Here is a 23,275-nt window from a genome sequence, read left to right on the forward strand (position 1 = left end):
AATATTTTATGATTTAATTTTGTTTACTTTATGATTAACATGGGAAAAAATAAAATTAAGAAAATTAGGCTTGAGTAGATTTAAGCTTATGATGAGTCCCAATATTTTTATTAATTCGATTAATCAATTAAATTTTAAATACCTTTTGATTAATTCATAGTATTTAATTAATCTGATTATAAAATTTTTTAATGGAGTTAGCTACGTTTTACTCTGCCTGAGAATATATTATAAAGGGCAAAAAAAAAGAAAAAGAATTCATTTCTCCATTAATGACGTGGCAGACGATGACTGGCAGCAAACAGTTGACAGAGAATCTAATCTGCACGTCCCTGAGGCGATAACTCCCATGCAATCCAACCGCCCCATGTCGAAACATTATGGACTCTCCATTGACGCCAGTCCTTTCTTCGATAAGCAGCACACGTGTTAAACGGAGAAAGCGAGAGTAAGGTGTCACCTTAAACACCAAAAACTAGAGAAGCAAAACGTTACCCTGGGCCCAAACCAACCCCGGCCCAAAAGTAAACGAAACATCCCTATCTAAAGTATTATCCTTTACACTTCAAAATAAGTAAATAATATGTTTTGATCTCGGGAAGCGTGGTTGGTGGCAATGGGCCGTGATAACCCGTTCATGTCAAATCTAAAAATAAATATTAAAAAAAGGAAAAAAAGAAAAAAGGAAAATGAAGTGCAAATGGAGACAAACAGAAATTCGCGTCTCTCTTTTCCGTTCAGCTTACATCTCTCGAAGTCTTATCCATCCAACTAAAATAGAGAGAATAAGAAACGAAGAACATGCTTCCGTTCACTGTTTAACTCACACCAAGAATCGCCATGGAAGCAGCTGAACCAAGCTTCTGAAACACTGGCAATCTGCTATGTACGAATTAGTATTTCGTAATTGAATTTTGTTTTTAGGGAAGAAAAATAAGGCGAAAGGGAGAAGATGGGGACTGGAGCTTCGAGAAACGCAGAGGGAGGGGCGCATGGAGGGGAAGATAGAGAGGAGAGCCTTGACCAAGCCGGCGGTCAACTTTACGTATCGTTGAAGATGGAGAACTACAAGAAGAAAGGAGACCTTATTCCTCATGTTTATGGCTCCGTTCCTCTTGTTGGCTCTTGGGATTCCTCTAAAGCTGTATTTAATCTCTTCATTTTTTTTATTTAATCTTTTAATCTTTATTTTGAATTAAGTTGTGGATATTATTATTATATTTAGTTTCTAATTTTGTTTTCGAATATTTATAGCTTTCAATGGAGCGCGAATCGGCTTCAATGTGGGAATTGAGCTTCGTAGTTCCTCCTAATCACGGTAAAGTGTGCTAGTTTGGCTATTCTTTTTGGTTTCCATATTGGTTATGTTTTCTTTGCTTGCTGAGAAAACTGATAGAATATGAGCGTTAGGGAGAATAAGAGCATCGTTTAACTTATTATTTCAGAAGAGGTTCACTTATAATTTTTTACTGAGGTTGAATAATACCCTGCATTGTTGAATGTAATACTGTTTTGTATGCCTTCTTTACTTTTCGCCAGAATTTGGTTTGTAAAGGTAGATATTAGGGTCGGTGAAATAGATGTTTTGGTTTCTGACCAAAAATTTATAGATTCTATTTGGTTCACTTTTTGGCTACCTTTTTTTTTTTTTTTTGCTTTCTGTTGGATTCAAAAGTAGAAGTTAAAAGAGTATCTTAACATTTTATTGGCAAATGATTTATGCAACTTTTAGTTTGTCGGAGTTTAAATTTATTTGTATGTTTTATGTGTTTAAATGTAGAAACTCTGGATTTCAAGTTCCTGTTGAAGCCTAAGTATGGCTACACGCCTTGTATTGTTGAGGAGGGTCCAAACCGGCTGCTCACTGGGGGTACCTTACAAGGAGATGCAAGGCTGGCACTATTTAAGCTAGATAATGAGGAGGTTCTTGAGTATCAGGTGTTCATTAAAGCAGACAGGGTTTCACCCTTTGATCTTGCGGCTAGTTGGAGAGCTTATCAAGACAATCTCCGGCCTTCGACTGTTCGTGGAATTCCTGATGTGAGCATTGATGCAGTGCCAGAGTCAGGTCGTGGGGTATTAGCTATTTGCCACCCTTTTTCTTTAACTTTTGATTTTAAGAGACAAATGGCCAATTTTCAATTTACAGATATCTATTGACAAGATGGTCTTTTGTGTAAATTATTTATTATAAATCATTGTTCCAAACTTCAATATGGTTTTTATTGTATTTGGGCATAAAAGATACTGTGTTTATCACACTGAATAGATCTTCGGCTAAATTGGAGCTTTACCTTGAATCTTGAGCATTATATTTGTTAATGTACTTGGACATAAAAATTCTAAGTTTTACCGTGCAGAATGGCTGTTCAGCTAGTTTGGAGCTTGACCTCGAGCATTATGTTGTGCCTGCTCCGTCCACTTCTGCGAACTCAGGTCTGGTTTATGCAGCCAACATGGCAGAAAATCCACGATTGCTATCCCTTGCTGGGGTTTCTGTTGATCGACCTGCAACTATAAAGGTTTATCTCTGTAACCCATTCTGCAAATGTGTAAACTAGACTGAGTTATGGGCCTTGAAAAGGATTATTTACATATTATCAGTTTAAGGATATTAATACACAATTTTCTGGTATTCCACACTGTGTACTTTCTACATATTGCTTAATGCATCAGAATCTTAATTCTAAAGGTAGTGGCAAGCATAATTGAGGTAAATGCATCCATCGATTGGGAAGCAAATATAGATGCCACACTTACTAGGCAGAGAAATGCTTTCAAAAGTTACCTCATTCCATTACTTTTTAGTAGTCTGCATCTAATGTAATGTACTACTTTTTCATAGGAGATGGAGGCTGTCATACCAGATCCTTCTAAGGTATATTCAGGATTTGGGATGGTTGAATCAAAATCTGTGGGGACCTTTTCTCCTTTGCAAAAGCAAGATAGTCACAGGGGGCTCTTTGTGGATAGGGGTGTTGGATCTCCAAGGCTGGTCAAATCTGCTAGTGCAACTACTTTTAGTTTTGATCTTAAATTGGACACTGAAACCAAGGTTTGTATGAAAATGTATTTCCTTTTTTTAGTAAAGTATGATTTGCTCTCTCAGCTGGTGCTATTCTTATATTTGTTTCTTTTTCTTTGAGTTTTAGAATTCGATGCCAGCAGCTGCTGGAGCTGTAGCAGCTGCAGCTGTAGCTGATCAGATGCTTGGACCAAAGGAGGATAGACACCTAGCAATTGTCCTGGTATTCTTCTGCATAAGTGATTGGTCAGCAGTTTAAATTTAATCATCCTTCTTCTACTTTACTATAATTTAGTTGTTAAATTGTAAGATCTAGACTTAAAATTTTTGACCATCTTCATATTCAAGAAGTAGCTCCATATGACGAGTTCTGCCAATTGTTTGAAAGAAGGAATGGATTCAAGTTGTTGATATTAGGTGGTTCTAATTAGTTGCTTGACTGTCAGGTTGGTTTGCCAGCTCGAGGAAAGACCTTCACTGCTGCTAAACTTACAAGATATCTTCGCTGGTTGGGACATGAAACTAAGCATTTTAATGTTGGCAAGGTTATTACACTTTACCTTGAATGCTCTCCTTGCTCTCTGACTTGTTTTAAATGAAAGAAGAGTAACTTGATTTTTTTTTTTGTCCATAACAGTATCGGCGCCTCAAACATGGTACCAACCAGGTAAATCTGAGCATCCTTGTTCAAGTTTATCAACTGGGAGTATTGAAGATTAACGAACTCACTCAATAAACACTCACTTTCGGTCATTGGCTTTTTCTAATAAATTCATGATTAAATTGGAATATTGCACAAGTTATTTGTCATTTTTCTGGAGTGATTGTTGATAGGTGATGCATACTTTTATAGACTGCTGACTTTTTCCGAGCTGACAATCCTGAAGGCGTGGAGGCACGTAATGAGGTGAGTGTCCAAAGAAGAATCTTGTTTTTTATTTGACTTTTAAAATTGAGTTTTTTTTTTTTCAAGTGCTCAAATTAATGCCATTTATGTTGGTGGTTTAATTAATTTTTTATATGGACTAAACTAAATGCATATTTAATTGCTTAGTGTTGCTGAATTTAGAAATCCCTCATATTTTGTTTTAGATTGGGAGGCAATTGAGTTTTCGATGTTATGGTATGTATTACAGTGTTAAAGAATTCAATTTTGATTATGAATGTTCCTTAAAAGATTGTAGATTTGGGATTTCATTTTGTTATCAAAAGTAATTTTGGTCAATAAACTTTTTTAACAAGCATTCTACAGCAGCTAACTAAAATCTGAAGATGTTTTTTCTTTTCTATCTGAATCTAATAAAAACTCCTAGCTCATCTTCAAGTTACTTAAATGAAATAAATGCAGGTTGATACCACAAGAATAAAAATCACATAGAAGAGAACCGTAAAATGTTAGAGGTGATGTTGAAGCAATTGTGTGATACAAAGCAATTTCTGGATTTAAATCATTTTAGGCAACATGATTTAATTTCAATACCTATTCAATACTGGTTTTTCATTCCTTCAAGTGTGGAATTGCAATTGAAAAAGATGCTTTTACTAATGAATTTGGTTTTTATTTGGATGATTGGTTAATGGTAACCCCATATTAACCTTCTTCTTTGTACATAGTTTTAATATATCACATGCTACTAGGTAGCAGCCCTGGCAATGGATGATATGACAGCCTGGATGCAAGAAGGTGGTCAGGTAAGATTTTGATATGAGACAATTGTATTCTCCCTTGTCTGCTGACTAATTTTCTTTATTAAATCCCTTTAAATTGTAGGTTGGAATATTTGATGCAACTAACAGTAGCAGGAGAAGACGGAATATGCTGATGAAAATGGCTGAAGGAAAATGTAAGGTACTGTGATTGCAGAATGAGGAACCAGCTAAGCATATCCCCAGTTGAACTGTTATGGTTATTAGGTGAAGCATATATGCTATGTTACAGATGAAAAGAAAAGGCTAATATACTCAAAGAGCAGGATTCATTACCTTTTTAGGTTACTTAGGAAATATACTCCTTGATGTATTCATGTGGCTTGGCACAAATATTTGGGACACTGAATAATTAATGCTTTGTAATTAGGTTGGTTAGAACTGCATACACTGCCTAACAGGGGACTCTATATTGTTTGTGATTTATGATCCTGCATATGCTGTTTTACATTTTCTTTATTGGAAGAATGATTAACAGATGTACCTGTGATGTCTTGGTATCAGTTGACTGTATGAAGATTCATCTGGAAAATGATACCTCTAGTTTTGATTTTCTAATACATTTTTATTTGCTTTTGTTTGTAGATTATTTTTCTAGAAACAATATGCAATGATGAACGGATTATTGAAAGAAATATCCGCCTTAAAATTCAACAAAGTCCTGATTATGCAGAAGAGTAAGGCTCTTCTTAATAACCTTTTGCTTCTGGTCAGATGAAAATTTCTGTACTTAGTTATCGATCTGGTTTTGCAGGCTGGATTTTGAAGCTGGATTACGAGACTTTAGAAATCGATTAGCTAATTATGAAAAGGTATTTCCTGAAATTGTTTAGTAATTGTTCTTGGTAAGCATTTGTGTTTTGGATGCCCAATATTGGACTAAGGTGCACAATAATACTTGTTTCTAGGTGTATGAACCAGTTGAAGAAGGGTCTTATATCAAAATGATTGATATGGTTAGTGGGCATGGTGGACAAATACAAGTTAAGTTTAATTCTTCTTCTTCTTTATTTATATGGCTTTTGTCCTTCATGCATGTGCCTGTGGGATAAATGTTTATTGTGGGCATAAAATGGTGTATTTTGTCCCTGTCTTGTTGTAGATTTAGTTGAAAGTATTTTGGTGTATTTGGTTGTCTTGTTTGCATTGTTAATGACCGGAGTAGGTTGTCATTAAGAGTAGAATTTTTGTTCTTAAAGCCTCTATTATTTCTTCTTTCCTGAGTCTTTATTGTTTTCTGTTTATCCCTCTCCTTTTGAATTCCCTGGGATAATTTGATTGCTTTACAGTCTGATCTAAGAATTTATATGTTTTAACTTGATTCAGGTTAACAACATCAGTGGCTATCTTCCTGGACGAATTGTCTTTTTCTTGGTATGTTGTACAATAGGAAATCTTTTCAATTATATCAGCATTATAAACCCTAGTTATTTAGTCCCTTTTCTCAGTTCCTTCTGTTTGTTCTACTGGATGCAAAACTTCTTGTGGGTGAAGGAACTAGAGCTTTTTATTACTTGGAGCTTTAAAAACTTTGGAAGGGTTTTTTCCTATGTCTATCTCAAATAGTCTTTTTCTTCTTTATGTGGCATAAATCATGATTAACATATCAAATCCTAGTGAAATTGTATTGACAACATCAGGCACCTGCACTTGTCTTCATGTCTTGCAAGATATAGAATGAAGCTTCAGACTTGTAGCATTCAGATTGTACACCTGTTGACCTTTGTTATATGTACATGTATCTTATCTGAAGATTACTCATATCACAAGTGCCTGTGTTATTTTGGAACACATTTGAAGTTGAATGCCCCTTAATCTTTAATGCTTTCTAAGCATTTATTATTTCACCAGTGATCCTTGAGTTAAATGTTTATATTTACTTATGTCATATTATCATTTGCAGGTTAATACACATCTCACACCTCGCCCAATATTACTTACCAGGCATGGAGAGAGTAGTGATAACGTTAGAGGCAGAATTGGTGGTGACGGTGTACTAAGGTAGCCTTTTCTACTGATTGTGATTGCATTATATAATATGTGGTTTCAATTTCATTCTAGCCATTTTGTTTGAGTCTTCTGTAATATGATAAATTTTTTTGGTTCGATTTAAGTTGTACTCCAGTCTTACTTACAAGAAAATTTTGCTTCCTGTTACAACAGCGACACTGGAGAAATTTATGCAAAGAAACTTGTGAACTTTGTTGAGAAGAGACTAAAATCTGAAAGGGCTGCTTCGGTAAGTTCCAACAGTTGTCGTTGTCGATGTTGAATTGTTTCCATCTATAACTAAGTTTATCCCTCAGAATTCAATGGCACCAAACTTGCCCCTGCTTCCCTCTTCCTTGTCCTGGTCCTTCTTTAATTTTGGAAGCCTTGTTTTAGACTTAAGCAGTGGAGTTATATGCCTATTGGCTGTTATTTCTTCTGCTTGAGCTAGTATCACTTGCTAAATTATTGTTCTAAAATTCAAGAAAAGAAAATCCTTTTCAAAGTGTTAGTAAGGGTTTCTCAAAGACCTACATTTTGGCATCAAGGTTTTAATAAATAAAATTGTTTGAATTGTATGGGTTTTGCTGTGTTGGGCTCGATACTTTAAAAGGTTGCGGACCCATTGACACTTCATCAAGTAGTGTTTATAGAAAATGTATGGACAATATTAAACATTATAATTGGTATTGATAATTTTTGTGATTTTGCTGTAATCTAGATTTGGACCAGCACCCTGCAGAGAACAATTCTGACAGCAAGTCCAATTGTTGGATTTCCCAAGGTTAGTTTGAAACCATAAGAAAGTAACTTATTCAGACCTTTTGTTGACACTCCAGCCCATTCTGGCAGCTGAAGTAAACAGAGATATTGGTATGTTAACGGAGATATCTTCTTCACGTTTTTGTTAGATACAATGGCGTGCACTCGATGAGATTAATGCTGGAGTGTGTGATGGAATGACTTATGAAGAAATAAAGAAGAATAGGCCAGAGGAGTATGAGTAAGTGTTCTCTACCACCCTCCTGCTACTTTTCTCTTCAGTGTGGGTTGAGAAAATTGAATGCACAAAGCTTTTGTATTTTAATGGTGTTAATAAGCTTTTCTTATCATTGGCCTTCTAAATGGCACTTTATGGAAAAACTTGTGTTGGATTAAAAAAGCATGCACTGATTTTTTAATCCTTCTCTTGATTGTGCTTTACTTTCATCTTTGTTGTATTCTTGAATAATTATATCCTTGTTTTATTATAGATCTCGCAAGAAGGACAAGCTGAGATATCGCTATCCTCGTGGAGAATCTTACCTGGATGTTATACAAAGGTCTCAAATTTCTCAATTTACTGAACTTTGAATTGTTTGCAAAGAATATTTTGTAGTCTAACTTGTGCGATACAATTCACATTCCACATTCCACATTCATGCAGGCTTGAACCTGTAATTATTGAGCTTGAACGACAAAGAGCACCAGTTGTAGTGATATCTCACCAGGTTATATTTAATTGCAACAGGCTTCTGCTTTATACTATTTCTGATGCTGTGCTTATACATCTTGAATGATTTGTTATTGGTTTCATTTTGCAGGCAGTATTGAGAGCATTATATGCTTATTTTGCCGATAGGCCCCTCAAAGAAATTCCTCACATTGAGGTAATTAATAGACAAGTAGAAATTGACGTGTCTTGACATATTTGTACCGTGGGTGACCGTGATCTATCACTCTTCTGTCTCTGTCTCTGCATGTGAGATGCTTCTTCTTTAGGTTTTACTTGATGTTCCCTACTGGAATGGAAAAGCTAAAAAATGGCAGGATGAATCGTTAGAATTTTGCATCTTTAGATACTGACTTCGCATCATAACTCTTGTTATAAAATTAAACTCTTATCGATATATGTTGGGATTTGCAGGTGCCACTTCATACTATCATAGAAATACAAATGGGAGTAACAGGCGTTCAGGAGAAAAGATACAAACTCATGGATTGAAGGAAGAATGCTTCAAGAAATTTGGTTCATCCTGAGAATGGATTTTATCCAATCATTAAGATAGATTTTTCATTCATTATATTTCAATTCTTTGTCAAAGTGTAACATCAGCATCAGAGGCACTGTCTTAACAATAAGTACTAAAAAAATACCCAAGTTCTGCTCTAAGCAAATTTCATGAAAGCCCCTAGTATTCTATGTTACATGCCTGACTAATCCGGGGGATCCCATTCTGTCACACCCCTGGCAGGAATCGTACACCGCCAAGGGCGTTAGGGTCAAGAAATCACGAGCCTACTAGCACAAAAAGGTTCGATAAGTTGCCCGAAACGTGCAGGAAAAAAAGGGGGTGGAAGACAGCAAAGTCGTGGTTTCCATCAGTGAACTGGAGGTTTATCGTGTGAGTCATAAAGGGCACTCTGCCTGGTTGGATTCACATGGGACCCCTGACCCCCTGCCCGGTGACCCTACTCTTTGGCTTTGCCCCTCCCCAGTTATGTGAAGCAGAAAAAGAGGAAGTGGAAATGTAAAAGGAGATAATGAGTGATTAAACTAAAAAGGGTGAGAAAAGAAAGATCTCTCTTTGGCATTGGGATCCCTTAAAACCCATCACATGAATCAAGACAAACCCATTCCTCCCTTCCTCAGCTGCCGTCGCCTTCACGTGTCCTTCACTTCAACCTTTTTCTCTCCCATGGGCACGACTCTCATTTGCTCCTTGGATTATGGGATTCTCCTTTGACTTGACTAATCTAAATTATATGAAGATTATCACAACATTAAGTTACAAAGCAGAGAGAGAGAGAGAGAGAGCTGTTATTGCTGACTAACACAAGCAAATGTTTAAGGGCGAAATTCCCATAATTTAATCCCCCAACAAACAACTTGACTTTCACGTAAACGTTTTCCTAATGTATAGAAGATTCCATTAATTTTCTTATTGCTCTTGTTCAGACATTTAATGACCATATAACCCCACTTCCATAGCTGCAAAAAGCCTGTCCCATCTCCATCTCCATCACATTCACATCTCTTCATCTTTAGCTATTCCAAAAATTCAACCTTGCGACAGTTGCAGTCATCTATCCAGGGAAAAGAAAATGTCTGTTTCGCTTGACTCTCCAGAACAGACCACCACAAACCCATTTTCTCATCTCCTCAACAGCATTTCCTCCTATGATGGCAATGTCATGCTAGCTGCTGTCATATCTTTGCTTCTTGTCATCCTCTTCGTCCTGCTTCTCCACGTCTACGCCAAATGGTTCTTGGCTCAAGCTCGCCAAAGAAGTCGATCTTCCTCCATGTCTGTGTCTCACGTCTTCCGCCCTGATCGATTCCACCGTTTCCATGCATTCACGTTCGACACTACCTTCCGGAGCTCCCCATTAAAGGGCCTCGATTCCTCTGTCATTTCATCCATTCCATTGTTTGTTTACACAATGGAAGAGTACAAGCACAATTTAGAGTGTGTTATCTGTTTGAGCCCATTCGAGGACGATGATGTTGGGAGGAATTTACCCAAGTGCGGCCATTGTTTTCATGTGGAGTGCATCGATATGTGGCTGCAGTCTCACTCAAATTGCCCCATTTGCAGAGCTCCTGTGTTGAGTAATGATAAGGTTGCGGATTCTGAAGTAAGTTCTTTGGAGAGTGTGGGAGTTTTATTGAACCGTGAGGTGGGAGTGATTGATGGAAACCTTAGATTGGACAATCTGACTGAATTATCAGATTCAAACAATCGTCCAACTGCTGCTGCAGATGATGATATTCTATCAGCATCGTCTTCTTCCTTGACGCTGTCATCTTCCCTTGGTTGCTCTTTGAAGAGAATGCTGAGCAGGAACAGATCAGAGCGCAAGGTTTTTCCCTCATCCAACGCCAGTGAGATGGAAGTTTGAGTAAAGACAAAAGAGTCTGCTTTGCCTGTTAATGTTCATAAACTCTCCACCACTTTGTAGAAACTTTGTATAGATTTCTTGGGAAACTTGTTATCATCTTCCTCCGAGTCTCTCATTGGACCAGAGGATTAAAACCTATCGTTTTTAGTTACATTCATTGATTACAAGCTTTTCATTAGGCGTTAATCATTTGCTGCTGCAATCATAAGTTTTGACTTATCAAATCCTTGGTCATGATGTCCAAATACAGAGCAGCCCATGACCTCCGTCACGCTACTCACTGCTCACTTCACATGACTATCTGACTCGGTAAATTTACCAAGAAAAACAGTTTGGTAAAATTGTTTCTTTTCTTTATATACAGACAGTAAATCTTCACTGTAATTTAATGATTTTATACTGGTTAAAAGAACTTTTAAAACATTAAAAAAGGTTTGAGATGAACCATGAACATGTGAACATTAATTTGGACTGAACAAAGGCTGCTTTTGGTAACAAATTAGTAATTCATGACCAAGATGTGGGGCTCAAAAGACTATGACTGTCTGAATGCAATTGTGGCAGAGTTGAAGACAAAAGTTCTTTGTACACACCCTTGATTTCTGGTCAATGATGTTGCCCCATATCAATCAATCATGTGATCTGAGTGAGAGACGGGGGTCAAACAACTGCAACTAGTATTTACGAGAAACCCTTTGCTTGGATCAGGTTCAGCCCCCCATTGAATTCACCTCCTTGTCCTCTGCTGCTATCTCGATTTTAGAGATTGCTGGAAAGTTGAAAAAATAATGAACGTACCATGAAAAAAGAGTTATCTTCTCTCGCCTTTGGCAAACATGTCATAAAAGATTTTCAAGCTGATAAAAAGTCCTAGATGACGTGCCTGCAGAATCCTGCAATGCTGTAGAAGATTTTAGTGCCGGCTAATAATGCAGCCAATGGAGTCAATTATTTGGTACTTTTTGGCATTTGGCATCTGCCTCAGAAAGTCTAACTTGGTGTAGCAGCGAGAAGACCACAGTTTTATTTTTTTATTATTACAGTGCCCACGGTTAAATTTTTTTGTTTTTTGGTCAGAATAGGGGAAGTACCTTAGCCTTGGAACAAAAAAGTTTTAATGATTTTAAATCTGGTGGGCAATCTGGCCCAACATTACATGTGTAAGGAAAGAAGCAGGGTTTCTGTTATTATGCAAAACAAAACGAAACCCCATATAGTCATTGTAATGATTTGGGTCAAAGTATCATTAATTCAACAATTTTCCAAGTTTAAATCATGTAATTTTCAAAAACTTAAGCTCAAAAGTTCCTAACAACGATTCACATTCACATCAGGACAAGAATTTCCTGGACTGAACACATGCTTCACTACTTGGATTTGCAGTGGGTTAACGAGGCAGCTTCAATACCAGAAAGTGCAGTTGGTGAGGATATGAACAGCCATCTCATCTATGAGTTAACTTTCTTTACAAAAAGAGAGAACTCAGATGCTGACGATTCATCAAGACCTTTCTAAATATGCAAGTCTTTATCAGATATTGAAGATGATATAATGCAGCAAAACTTCCACGGACTGCAGCAGAATAAAAAAACGTAAAAGCCAATTTCACTTATAATCAAACGGGGGTAAACCTTGTAGATCCTTCTGAGTTTGGTAGACATGAAAGCTGAAGAAGATGGTAATTGAATTCTGAACTACTGTTGGAAGTCACTTCCCAATAATGTTATTTTAATTTACTAGACTAAAAAAATAGAGTAAGGGACCATTCATCTTTGACAGGATAGTCTCTTGAAATACACCGTGGGACATAGCCAATTCAAATCAGTTGGTTGATGAAAATTAGTTACAGGAAATTATTGACATATAGTCTTTGTTTTTCATTTTTCCTCCAGAGAAATAAATTCGGGGACATGTTTTTGACAGATGGTACACTTCAATTAACAAATTAATCAGAGGAAATTTTAGAAGTGTGCATGGGAAAATGTGTATATATATTACAGTTGCTGAAAGGATTCTGAAAAAAACCAACCAGCTGATCTCTAGCTGGCTTTCACGCATGGTCTGATGAATTACATGTGATTATATATCGAGTTCAAGGAGTGATGGGACTCAAAGAAGCTCTACAAAGAGGGCAGCTTGACTGAGAACTAAGCCACTTGTCAACACACTCAGAATGGTATGCATGGTTACATTCTGGCAAAACCTTTAGCTTCTCTTCATCTTCAAAAAGGCCTAGACAGATAGAGCATTCAGTTTCTTCGATAAAACCATTTTTGCCTTTACTGTTTGGGACCACAGAGCGATGCCAAACGATTGGCAAACTATTGATAAAATCAGGGTCAAGCCCGGGGGAGGGAGCTGGGGTTGCATTCTGTGCAGCAGCAGTTGAGGGGCGGCGTTGGCTACAAATCCAATGAGCATAGAGGAACAAGGTGGTGATGAAAATAACTAGGGAGAAAAAGATCAGTAAGAGGAAAAGGCCTCGGCTGTATGAGTGGTAGCTGGTGTGGTTCAGCACAGTTAAATCCCATTCAAAGACTTTGGAGCCTCCTGGTGAGGCCATAACGTGGGGAAGAGAAGCCTTGGTGGGATTCGATCTCCTTGGTGGGCTGAAAACCGTGGAATTTAAGGTGTTGGGATGGGCGGTTTTGGGGGGTTAAGATTGAATTATAAAATGGCCCATGCTGTAGTTAATCACAGCAGGCGGCTTGACATCATGGTTGGTTGCTGTCCGCATTTGTTATATTACCATTTCTGCTTGTACCCAACTGCCATCAAACAATTATGTGATAATGTATGTATCTCCATAGAACAGTTCGGGGTTAGGAGACTCAAATTTAGCTTGGATTCAGTTGACTTTGTATTGTCACACTCCCTTGAGTTATTGCCAACAGTTTGGAATCAGATAACGCTCAAATTTTTAAATCTCAAAATGGAAAGAGAAAGCATGTTGGTCAGCCTTCCTGTTTATACTTGTATTACAGTTCGTGATCAGTTTGCTTCTGGAATCTTGATACCAGACACCCTCTCTCTTAAATTCTCCAAAATTCACAAACAGAGAAGAAAACTGGTTCTTCCAAGGAGGAACAGTACTGTTGGAGGATCCAAAAGAATGGCCTTAGCACTACTGCTAATTGAGCTAATTGATAAGGATTATGTAGCTAGGCTTTTTCTTCTTTTCTTGGTCAATTATGATCATTTAATTTGCAAGTAATTCTGCCTACAAGTGCCCTGCCCTGTATTCATGCCAAACATCTTTTGCTTCTCTTTGCTACATTCTGCTTGATGTTGGTAAAAATTCAATAAAATAGACATGTTTAACTTTTCTGAATTCATGGCAATTAAGAAAGGCTTTCTATTTTTCACTTTTATCTCTATGACCTACTTCTCATTCTCTCTTGTTGAAAGTGACTCTTGCAACATAATTCTTTGGATTAATTATTATTTTTATTTTTATTTTTATTCTTTGACAGATTGAAATACATCTTGAATCACATTGAGAGTCATAAAGCACATTTCATAATTGACGGATTAACGAAAATGGAAAATTTTCTGTCATTCTGTAATATTTTATTTTTCGGGGTATTTCTTATTTTTGTTCCTTTAAACCATGGCTTGCAGAACTTATGCTTCTTTTCTCTTTAAATTCTAATAAAATTTTCTCACTTTTCAAAAAAAAAAAAAAATCTTCTGTCTATTTTGGTAGAAGCTCTCCAGATATGGGCGGTTTGAGCATTAATTAATACTTAATACTTCCCAATCTGGCATCAAAGGCTTAATGAATGTGATTATTGCTTCATCCCTGTCCCTCTTCTTCTGAAAATAGGGAAAAGAAATGATTCCCTGGCACTAGAGGCTGATAGGACCAAAACTCTAACCAAGTCAGCTATGGGGGCAAGTCATTGAAGCCAGCTAAACTTTACTCAAGTATCCCGAGTTAAAGAACTGATTGTGAAGATTTGGAGACGCCTGCTAAAGGTATTTAGCCACTATCTTAATAGAATTATAAAAAATTAATCTAAGAAGCTATAAAGTGAAAAAGTGGATTAGACGACTTTCCCCCACATACCACTTCTGATTTATTATTGTATTTAATGAATCCATTGACTTTATACACATTTGCAAAATGCGTTATGATTAAGCACAATATGCAAAGGTCTTCACATGTCCCAAAGCACTCTCCAAACACAAGAGTCTCTTGAGTTAGAGATTTTAACAATGACTTCTCTTTTACTTGTCTATCAGGTTCAGCACTCTTAGTGTCCTTCCTGACTTTCAATCAAGCAGCAAAACTATGTCAATTATAAGACATGGATATCCATTAATCCAATTCCATGCATTTTGTCATATGTTGATATGGAAATGGAATTTTGTATTGTTTTTCAAGATATACACATACAAAATTTCAAGCCCAGAGTGCCAGGATAGACATGGAGGTAGAGCCAAGAGCTAGGGCGACGAACGAAGCCTTCTTCAACCACGTCTGTGAATTCATCAATTTGTTGTGGAAGAAGTCGACGGCGATGAGATCAACCAAAGCCATGTAAATGAGAATGCCCGACGACAGAGAGCCCAGCAGACCTTCCATTATCAGGGCATTTGGGCTGCTGTCGTCGTATCCCGTCAATGAGAACACTATCATTCCCAACAATATTCCCATTGGGGTCGTCACTGAAAACATGAAGCACATGTATGCCACTGTTCCCACGCTGAAACCTGCCTGGAATCATTTCACAATCGTCCGCGCATCAGAAAACCAATACATTCACAGATAAAAATAGAAACATTAGGAAATACCCTTATGTTTCGTTAACAGGACATTCGTTTAATAGGGTCAGAAATCTTCTGTTTTCATTTGATTTCCTGTTTGTTTGATGTCTTGTTTTATAATTTTGGGTCAAAACTTTCGGCTTGTTAGACTAATGAATGATTCTGATACTTTCCTTACAACGTCGTCGAAACTTCTCGTTAGACTGTGCGTGATAGTTTAACTCAAAATATTGTGAAGGGGCAGGAATCTGCTAGTCTCAGTCCTACATTTATAATTTAGTTGAACAGTAAAAGAATTTTTCTTGAAAAATTTGTAAAATTCTAATCGGATATGTCTTCTTAAGAGAATGATTGTCAATAATCAAGATAGCAATCTTTGAACAACCTCATCATAACCTGGAAAAGCAGCAATTGTTTACCTGAGCAATGCAGCCGCCAAGGCCCATGCCTTCGAAGACCTGGTGAAAGGCGAGCGCAGCAACCAGTGGTCTGATCGTACACTGATTTTGCGACATCCCCATCGTCATTCCGATGATTACCGAATGGAAAATGATCCCAATCTCCAAAACCTGAGAAACCAGCTTCTGCTTCAGCTTCACTAATTCCTCGTTCGACAAATTCCCAACTTTCTTTCCCACTGTTCCGTCCTGTGTCCCGACCGGTAAATAATCCCCACTCGGCTTATGACTGTGCTCCACGTGGGAGCTTGCGGTTAAGTCCACGAAAAGAGCCAGCAGAGCCCCGACCAACGTCACCAGCCCGGCGAACGGGAAGTCTTTCCACGGATGACGAGAGGCAACGTGGCAGTCGTACAGGGCGCCAAAGGCGTCGGGGAGGACGTGGACTAAGGAGGTCGAAAGGATGACTCCAGCAGCGAAGCACTTGATTATCAGAATCGCCTTATCGTAAACGGGCTTGCCTTGGAAGTAACGAGCCAGGATGACAGGGGAAGATATTCCCAACACACTGGTTAAGAAAATCACTGAAAGTGAGATGAGCTTGAGGTGAGTCGCTGCTGCGCTGTCCCTGCAGCCGAGTGTTCGAGCCGTGTCGCTCACGCACGACGCCATAACTACCTTCCCACCTCAAGGAAAGAAGACAGAGCAGACGCAGAGAGAGAGAGAGAGAGAGACAGGTGGGGGTTAAGATTGTGTGTGGTGCGGAGTGCGCTAAAGAAAAATGTCGACGACTTAATTAAAGGGGTGCGGTTGATGGGGTCGAAGTGATGTACATTTCTTCCTTGTTGCTTGTCGTGTGTGTAGTAATGGTAGTTTTTAGTCAGTCTTTTCCGTCAGCTGGAGTCTTCTTATTTGCCGATTGGTGGAAGGAAAGGAAAGGAAAGGGAAATTTGGGTGATTGATGAGTGTGAATTGCATATGTGATTTTGTGGAGAAAGTGGGGTTGGAAAGCAGTCACTGCTGTCCAGAGAGGAGCTAGTCTTCCTCCCTTTTTGCATTGCCTGGACTCATAATAGTTGTTTGATTGAGATAATAATCACCCATGAATCACCATGTCCTGGCTTTTCTTTTTCATTTTCAATTGATTTATGTGTATAATTAAGGCAAGCCCAAGACCATAATGTCAGTAGGAAAGAAAAGAACATAAAGTAGACCTTCAAGTCATAATATTTGGGGCTAATTATAGGACAATATGGGCCTTCATGTGTCTCAGTCTTTTCTTCTACTTGCAAACTTAGATCCTTCGGATATTTCAATGGGCTGGCTGGACCTCAAATCCTGCTCACCGAACCATTTGGACTTAACCTTTGGGCTGACAATCATAAGAGCAAAGTTGCTAATTTGGGTCCTAATTCGATCTTTGTGAAGAGTATTTTAAATGTAAAATTTTGAATGTATCAAGTCTATGTTAGAGATTGTACCATGAAAAGAAAATTAGGTCCAAACAAAAACTGAAAATATCCTAGATTGTTGTTTCTTCTTCCATATTAAGATATACCCTTTTTTATAAAAAAAAAAATTATCTTTTGTGTGTGTGAATTATTGAGACTCGAGCCGAAATTTGGGTTGAGAAAAGGATGAGTCGTTTATCATTGGCTACAGCACACATGCAATGCAATGCAAATATGCAAATCTTCACTAGATCATTATTATTCAATGTTCAGTCCACTTTGTCGTCTTAAAGTGTGGGAGCTGTCCAAGCGGAGATGTAGGCCTTTTGCATGCTGGTCATCAAACAGAGCCATATGGATTGTTGTGCGGAGATATAGGCTTTTTCCATGATGATAATGCAATGCAAGAGACCCATTCGGACGTAGAATTTTATCTCTACAAATGCAATGTTTCATCAAAATGATTTTGGGTCTTTTCCCGTTCCTTATGAACTTTTATGGGTCTCGATTTGATGCCCTGTGGCCCAATGATAAGGGTACATGATAAGAAGCAGATGGCCCAAATAGTGAAAGCCACTAAATTTCCGAAAGGAACCTTGTCGTGTCTTTCCTAATATGCTCGTTATGAAATCTTATACAAGATAGATAAGGAAAAAGCATTAGATTTATAAACAGAAGTGTTGTACAACTCAACAGAGGGTAATGGTTCCACCACAAAGTGGTAATGGAGCCAATTTGGACTTGACTTCGACGTTATGCCAAGCACTCCAACGTGTGAAGTAGGTAAGGTGATATGTTCGTAACAGACATCGTGGATTTAAATGAGAGAAAATATTATAAATTTTCATATCGAATAGGTAAAAAAGAGATTTTGAGCTTATAAACATGGATGCATAATGCAACAAGTTAATTTTTTGAGAATAAAGTAATGATCTTGTAACATTAATGTTTATTTGATCATAACAAAAATACCATAAATTCAAATAAGAGAAAATATAACAAAATCTCATGTCGGATAAGTAAAGATGAACTTATAAACGTGAATATTGCACACCACAAATAGATTAATCTTTTGAGAAAAAAGTAATAATCCTGCGACATTAGTACTTATCAATTTTAAATCGATTGAGTTTGTAATATATCATTTATGCGTTGCTTATTAAAGTTAAGAAGGAAGAGCAGAATAGAAGATGCTCTAACTGTAGGAAGTTAATGTAGATGTTTCTTATTTAATTAGCCTTTCCCTTTTACTAATTAACCAGGCTATCAGACACCTTCAACTTCAAGAAGATTTTGAAGCTTTTACATTCCTCCGTTAGCTTCAAGAAGTTTTGGTACGAAAAGAAACAGTACAAAGGCACAGAAAGAAAACCAAAAGCAAGCAGAAACACACAAACTATCCCTACAGGGCAATGACCCACTAAGAACCAAACAAAGATCTGGAGGATACAAGTCTGGCCCAGATAGTGACAAATCTCAAGTACTGGGTCACCTCCATGATCACTTTAAAAGGAGATCATTCACAAAAGCCCAAAGCTTGTTCCAATCAGAACTTCGTATGAAGTCAAAATAGATCTGGGCCCCTGACCAACATGAAGAAAGACCTGGGCCAACCCCTATCATTTTCCCCTATGTGGCAAGCAGGAACCCCAAGGGGATGATGATGTGCATACGCAAATTCCAAAGCAAACTTTCCTCTGCTAATAATTGCACGATTTTTTTCCTTTAAACAAGCAGGGATTTATTCATGCACGAGCCAATTTGGTGAACCAAATGATGAGACAAATAGAGGAAACATCGGGAAAAAGAGATGAGAAGAAAAAAGTGCCCTAATCTCTTTCATTTCACTGTTTTGTTTCTTTTATTTTTTTTTGAGAGCTTTTACCTGATCATCGATCATGCATGGCACTAGTGCAACGACATTATCATTCAAAACAATCTGTGCTCTTCTCACTTTCCTGTTGGGAAACTTTAATAATAATGTTTCCTTCCTTCCTCAACGTCATCTAAACTTCGACATGATCATCAGAAACTTCTGAAATGATAGAATTATGACAGTGATCATACCAATTTTATAGTTTCTTTAGCAAGCTTCTATCTAAGCTCACACTGGACCTTGTCCAACGAGAAATTCATCTACAATGTCGATTTTCTACCATCAGTAGGACCATATAGAGATTTACCCTTTTAAGTATGTACCCCTTGGCCCCTTGGTAAAACAATCACAACCTTGATTTTGCAAGGTCATAAGCCATTGGAAGTTATTATATATACATATAGTTCGTCTGATATTCAGGTCAGGTGCTAACGTGAATGAAAGCCCTTGGAGGCCTTAAGTTCAACGTTGAACATCAGCAGATGAGGCTAATACCTAGAAAAATAATTTATAGTGCAGCCAGTCTAATCCAATGTTTGAATATGCCTTGGAAAAGTTGCACACCGAGCATTTTTGTCAAAGGTTGCTAGAGGGGAAAATGGCAATACTAGAAGCTCAGCATCACCCATTTCCAATTGATTTTCAATCTCTGTGACTATTAGTCCATTGTGGTCCAACATCAAATTCATCAACTCTAATAATCTTGGTCACTATCTCGAGGGAGATTTTTGAAAATTAAGTGTCAAACGAGGAAATGTTTTCTAGTCACACATTTTTTTGTGTGTGCAATGTAATCAAGTGTGTACTCTCACACCAGAGAAGAAAATTGGTGTACTATCTTGGAAAAAGATCAACCCAATCAACATATTTTTATGTTGAATTACAATATTTATTTATTTATTTATTTATTCAATTATATTTAGAGAAAATAACTTAAATTTCGAGTTGAGTATGAATAAAGACACTACAAATATGATGTAGTTTTTCGCCATTGAAACCCTGCCGAATATCATGCCTCATAATCAAATTTGTGATCAGTCACAAATTTATATTCCTGGGGAAAGAAGGAAATCATGAACTTTATTCTTTAATTTATAGAGGTAAATATGAAGCAAGCTTTACTAATTGAAAATGGAGTACTTATGTTTATTGCATGGACGTCCTTTTGAAAGGTCAGCCAATGGTTTAGGCGTCTCATGTTTTGGCAGACTGTGTTAATCACCGATTATACCAAGTCTTTAAGGGCACACATGGGGTTTGATTTTGAAGGACCGGAAAGGAATCAACAATGGCCAACGACGAGAGGGCTTAATTCCACATTTGGTAGGAGGGAATAGATGCCTATAACTCATGCTGCTTTATCTAAACATGGTTTCATCGACTTGACAAGTGACCTAAAACCCTAATCAAACTTTGTTTCCTTCTGCATAAACTAGGGTTACTGGAAATGGAGGGTTCCGTATTCAAGATGGTGATGAGATTGACACCTTCCCAACTCGAAAAATGCTTCAGTACATAGCGAAGAGAGAAATGCGCCGAAATGTTAACAGTAGGAAATGCTTTGCTAAAAACATCGAGGGCCAAATTTTCGTAGAGAGAGGCCAGCTCTGATATGTAGTTTTTATAGATTTTTTTTTTCATGATAATGGGAAATCCCCTCTTCAATCTTTAACAATGGCACGTTAGGGAGGGGAACAGTATGAGACGCGACAAAGGGGAAGGAGGGGGTCCAGATAAAATATTTACCGAAGGGGAAAGGGACAAAGATTGGACCACGCAGAGGCTGCTTGATTAGTCGGAATCATGAGGTGCAAAAAATGAGTTTAAGCAAGGACACCGAGGGTGGCACCTAATTAAGGAAATCTCTTTAGATTTTGTGTCACCGATGTGAAAGGAACAAGAGAAAAGCCCCCACCAGGAGAGATGGATGGACTTGTCAAAGAATACATGAGGTGGGGTTTAGCTCATCAGGCCAGACGAAAGGGAGAGGGCGGGGTCAGGATTTCTTTTGTTCATACCTCTCTCGGGTCTACAAAAAGGGCCCTTGTTGGCGGGGTTTTTGTCAATTCATGGAGGCTGTTCTTCTCTTCGTTTTTCAAGCCCTTTATGCACCACAAATCTTCTGGACAGGACAGTAATTTCCAATGTGGGATGTGAAGTCTCAATGTGTCGCTACCTCCAACTTCTGTAACAATAACCTTGCAGTCCTTAGACTTTGAAGCCATGTTATGCACAAATCGGCACAGCGTCCGCACCAGCTTTCCAGACAATGGACCTTCACGATACACTCCATATAGGAAGTAGAACCCGAATGGATGGAAAAAATCAGGTATGGCAGGCAATTTAAAGCACGGCAGAAGTTTCTCGATCAACCTTGAGCTCTTTGTGTACATCAAACAAGATAAGGGTGCATTCCCTAACCTCAACTTGAAAAGCTCCCCACTGTTCCATACGCTAAGCATTGCCCAACTACTTGGAAATACTCCCCCATTTGGCCCTGAGTAACCCCACGATTCACCCTTCGGATAAGCCACCCAAGTCCCCAAGCTCAGCTTGTTTCTCAGTATATTGCCGATATCATTCGGGAAGAACTCTGTTGAAGACATGAATTTATGGTAGAGGGATTTAGCTTCTTCAACCCTGAGCTTTGCTAATTCAACGTTTGATGATATCCGGGACATCCGATGGCTAACAGGATTCACGAGAATAGCTAGCGTCCGGAACTTAACGTAACTGAGCTTGTCTACGAAGAGCTTGAACGACGCCTCATTATCTTTCTCTGTGGCCATGTATGCGTAATCTACATCACTCGCAATGAACCATTCTTCCAATTTGATCACCAAGCTCGAGCCAATCCCTCGTCTCCGATAAAGGGGTGCAACCCTTAAGCCCAAGATATAGCCCACCCTGGCTAGATCGTTGGGTGGTTTATGAACTGTTACAAGCTTTATAGAGCCCTGGATGACACCAACCAACTGACTGTCCAGCTCGGCTACCTAATATTAAAAAAACCAAATCAAAAATGGAACTTCTCGATAAGACATCAGTATGATTAATAATGGTCCGATGATACATATTAAAAAAAGAAAAACCTTAGTTTGTAGAATAACTAGAGAGAAAGAGAGAAAGGAAATAGTGGTACCAGCATCTTGTAAATCGGACTGTTTCTGATTCTGCAGATGGGGTCACCCAAAGTGTCTGTGAAGAGGAACACTTTCTCAGCTGGCCCTACCTCACATCTTCTCTCGAGATCTTCCACTCGAGCTCTATCGTTTTGGGCGTCATAGCTTCGTATAATAAGCTCCCCATATCCCATTCTAATACAATTTCCTCTCAATAATCTCCCACCATATACACCAAAGAGTAGTGTTTCATATATATAGAGAGATCAGAAAAAGATAGCTCAAGATGAGAGAGAGAGAGAGAGAGAGAGAGAAACCAAAGAAAGGACCAGGAAGAGAGAGTATATTATTGCTTGAATTTCATATAGCTATAGCCCGTACTCCCACTTGCTGACTTTGGCTTCGAAAGTTTCATGCTGGTCATGATTTTATACGGAAGGGCGGGAGGGGGAGGGGGAGGGGATGGGGGTAGGGTGGTGGTGGTGGTGGGGGAGAAATGTGGAATGTTCTCTATCATCAACATCAGCCCTAGGCCTTCAAAACAATAATACTAGACAAAAGGTGATTAATAATAGTTAGGAGATGTGCTTTTTGTCCTTTGTCTTTTGCCATTGTTAACTTAATTAGGCCAATCCACGTTAGGATAACCTCAGCCTCACGCCTTTGTGCACGCCTAAGCCTCCTCCCTGCACCTTCTTGTTGGCCAACTACGATTCATTTCATCACCCAAATTAAGCACTCCAGCTTAGTTTCTCTCCTTAAATCTCCATAGATACACATAATTTCCTCCCAAAATACACACACACACACACACACTCCCACCTAACCAATCTAATGGATATAGAAACCGTACGGTCTGCAAGAAATGAAACAAAATATCTTGGAATCTAATCATATAGTTTTAGGATAGTTAATCAAGTAGCATCACATTAATTAATTAACTTATGGTGGAAGATGAGGTTCACCTAAAGGAGTCATCTAGATTTCGTGGGGTGTGCGTGGGGAGGGGGTACGTGTTGGCCTTGGAGTGCATGGCTAGTAGAAGCCATCAAAAA

At 38.2% G+C, this 23,275-nt stretch overlaps 5 protein-coding genes across 5 annotated transcripts; 2 read left to right on the forward strand and 3 right to left on the reverse strand.

Moving 5' to 3' along the window:
* LOC18590982 (6-phosphofructo-2-kinase/fructose-2,6-bisphosphatase) lies at window positions 690-8,888 on the forward strand. Its single transcript, XM_007016857.2, has 23 exons — window positions 690-1,144; window positions 1,255-1,318; window positions 1,781-2,076; window positions 2,361-2,522; window positions 2,846-3,055; window positions 3,153-3,248; window positions 3,472-3,570; window positions 3,663-3,692; window positions 3,879-3,932; window positions 4,664-4,717; window positions 4,797-4,874; window positions 5,318-5,409; window positions 5,487-5,544; window positions 5,641-5,715; window positions 6,059-6,106; window positions 6,636-6,733; window positions 6,896-6,971; window positions 7,443-7,505; window positions 7,633-7,724; window positions 7,975-8,043; window positions 8,148-8,211; window positions 8,305-8,370; window positions 8,628-8,888. Exons 1-23 carry the CDS (start codon window positions 953-955, stop codon window positions 8,703-8,705), a joined length of 2,214 nt encoding a protein of 737 aa, XP_007016919.2. The 5' UTR covers window positions 690-952; the 3' UTR covers window positions 8,706-8,888.
* LOC18590983 (RING-H2 finger protein ATL63) lies at window positions 9,401-10,789 on the forward strand. Its single transcript, XM_007016859.2, has one exon. The coding sequence runs from the start codon at window positions 9,806-9,808 to the stop codon at window positions 10,601-10,603; it is 798 nt and encodes a 265-aa protein (XP_007016921.1). The 5' UTR covers window positions 9,401-9,805; the 3' UTR covers window positions 10,604-10,789.
* LOC18590984 (RING-H2 finger protein ATL66) lies at window positions 12,696-13,166 on the reverse strand. Its single transcript, XM_018126951.1, has one exon. It carries the CDS (start codon window positions 13,164-13,166, stop codon window positions 12,696-12,698), a length of 471 nt encoding a protein of 156 aa, XP_017982440.1.
* Window positions 14,659-16,829, reverse strand: LOC18590986 (zinc transporter 6, chloroplastic). The gene is made up of 2 exons (XM_018128473.1): window positions 15,793-16,829; window positions 14,659-15,323 (listed from the first exon to the last, which is right to left on the reverse strand). The coding sequence occupies exons 1-2, from the start codon at window positions 16,441-16,443 to the stop codon at window positions 15,009-15,011; spliced, it is 966 nt and encodes a 321-aa protein (XP_017983962.1). The 5' UTR covers window positions 16,444-16,829; the 3' UTR covers window positions 14,659-15,008.
* On the reverse strand, window positions 20,672-22,647 carry LOC18590987 (probable N-acetyltransferase HLS1). Its single transcript, XM_007016863.2, has 2 exons — window positions 22,241-22,647; window positions 20,672-22,094 (listed from the first exon to the last, which is right to left on the reverse strand). Exons 1-2 carry the CDS (start codon window positions 22,412-22,414, stop codon window positions 21,111-21,113), a joined length of 1,158 nt encoding a protein of 385 aa, XP_007016925.1. The 5' UTR covers window positions 22,415-22,647; the 3' UTR covers window positions 20,672-21,110.

The sequence above is a fragment of the Theobroma cacao genome, chromosome 9 (assembly GCF_000208745.1).
Source record: "Theobroma cacao cultivar B97-61/B2 chromosome 9, Criollo_cocoa_genome_V2, whole genome shotgun sequence".
Classification (NCBI taxonomy): Eukaryota; Viridiplantae; Streptophyta; class Magnoliopsida; order Malvales; family Malvaceae; genus Theobroma; species Theobroma cacao.

Bases quoted from the DNA above. Each gene is read 5' to 3' on its own strand.
- LOC18590982 (XM_007016857.2), top strand. From the start codon at position 953: ATGGGGACTGGAGCTTCGAGAAACGCAGAGGGAGGGGCGCATGGAGGG. The intron at 4,875-5,317 runs GTACTGTGATTG...TTTTGTTTGTAG, and splicing joins TGGCTGAAGGAAAATGTAAG to ATTATTTTTCTAGAAACAAT. The intron at 8,371-8,627 runs GTAATTAATAGA...TGGGATTTGCAG, and splicing joins AAGAAATTCCTCACATTGAG to GTGCCACTTCATACTATCAT.
- LOC18590983 (XM_007016859.2), top strand. From the start codon at position 9,806: ATGTCTGTTTCGCTTGACTCTCCAGAACAGACCACCACAAACCCATTT.
- LOC18590984 (XM_018126951.1), bottom strand. From the start codon at position 13,166: ATGGCCTCACCAGGAGGCTCCAAAGTCTTTGAATGGGATTTAACTGTG.
- LOC18590986 (XM_018128473.1), bottom strand. From the start codon at position 16,443: ATGGCGTCGTGCGTGAGCGACACGGCTCGAACACTCGGCTGCAGGGAC. The intron at 15,324-15,792 runs GTAAACAATTGC...AAATGATTCCAG, and splicing joins TTGGCGGCTGCATTGCTCAG to GCAGGTTTCAGCGTGGGAAC.
- LOC18590987 (XM_007016863.2), bottom strand. From the start codon at position 22,414: ATGGGATATGGGGAGCTTATTATACGAAGCTATGACGCCCAAAACGAT. The intron at 22,095-22,240 runs GTACCACTATTT...TTTTAATATTAG, and splicing joins GTCCGATTTACAAGATGCTG to GTAGCCGAGCTGGACAGTCA.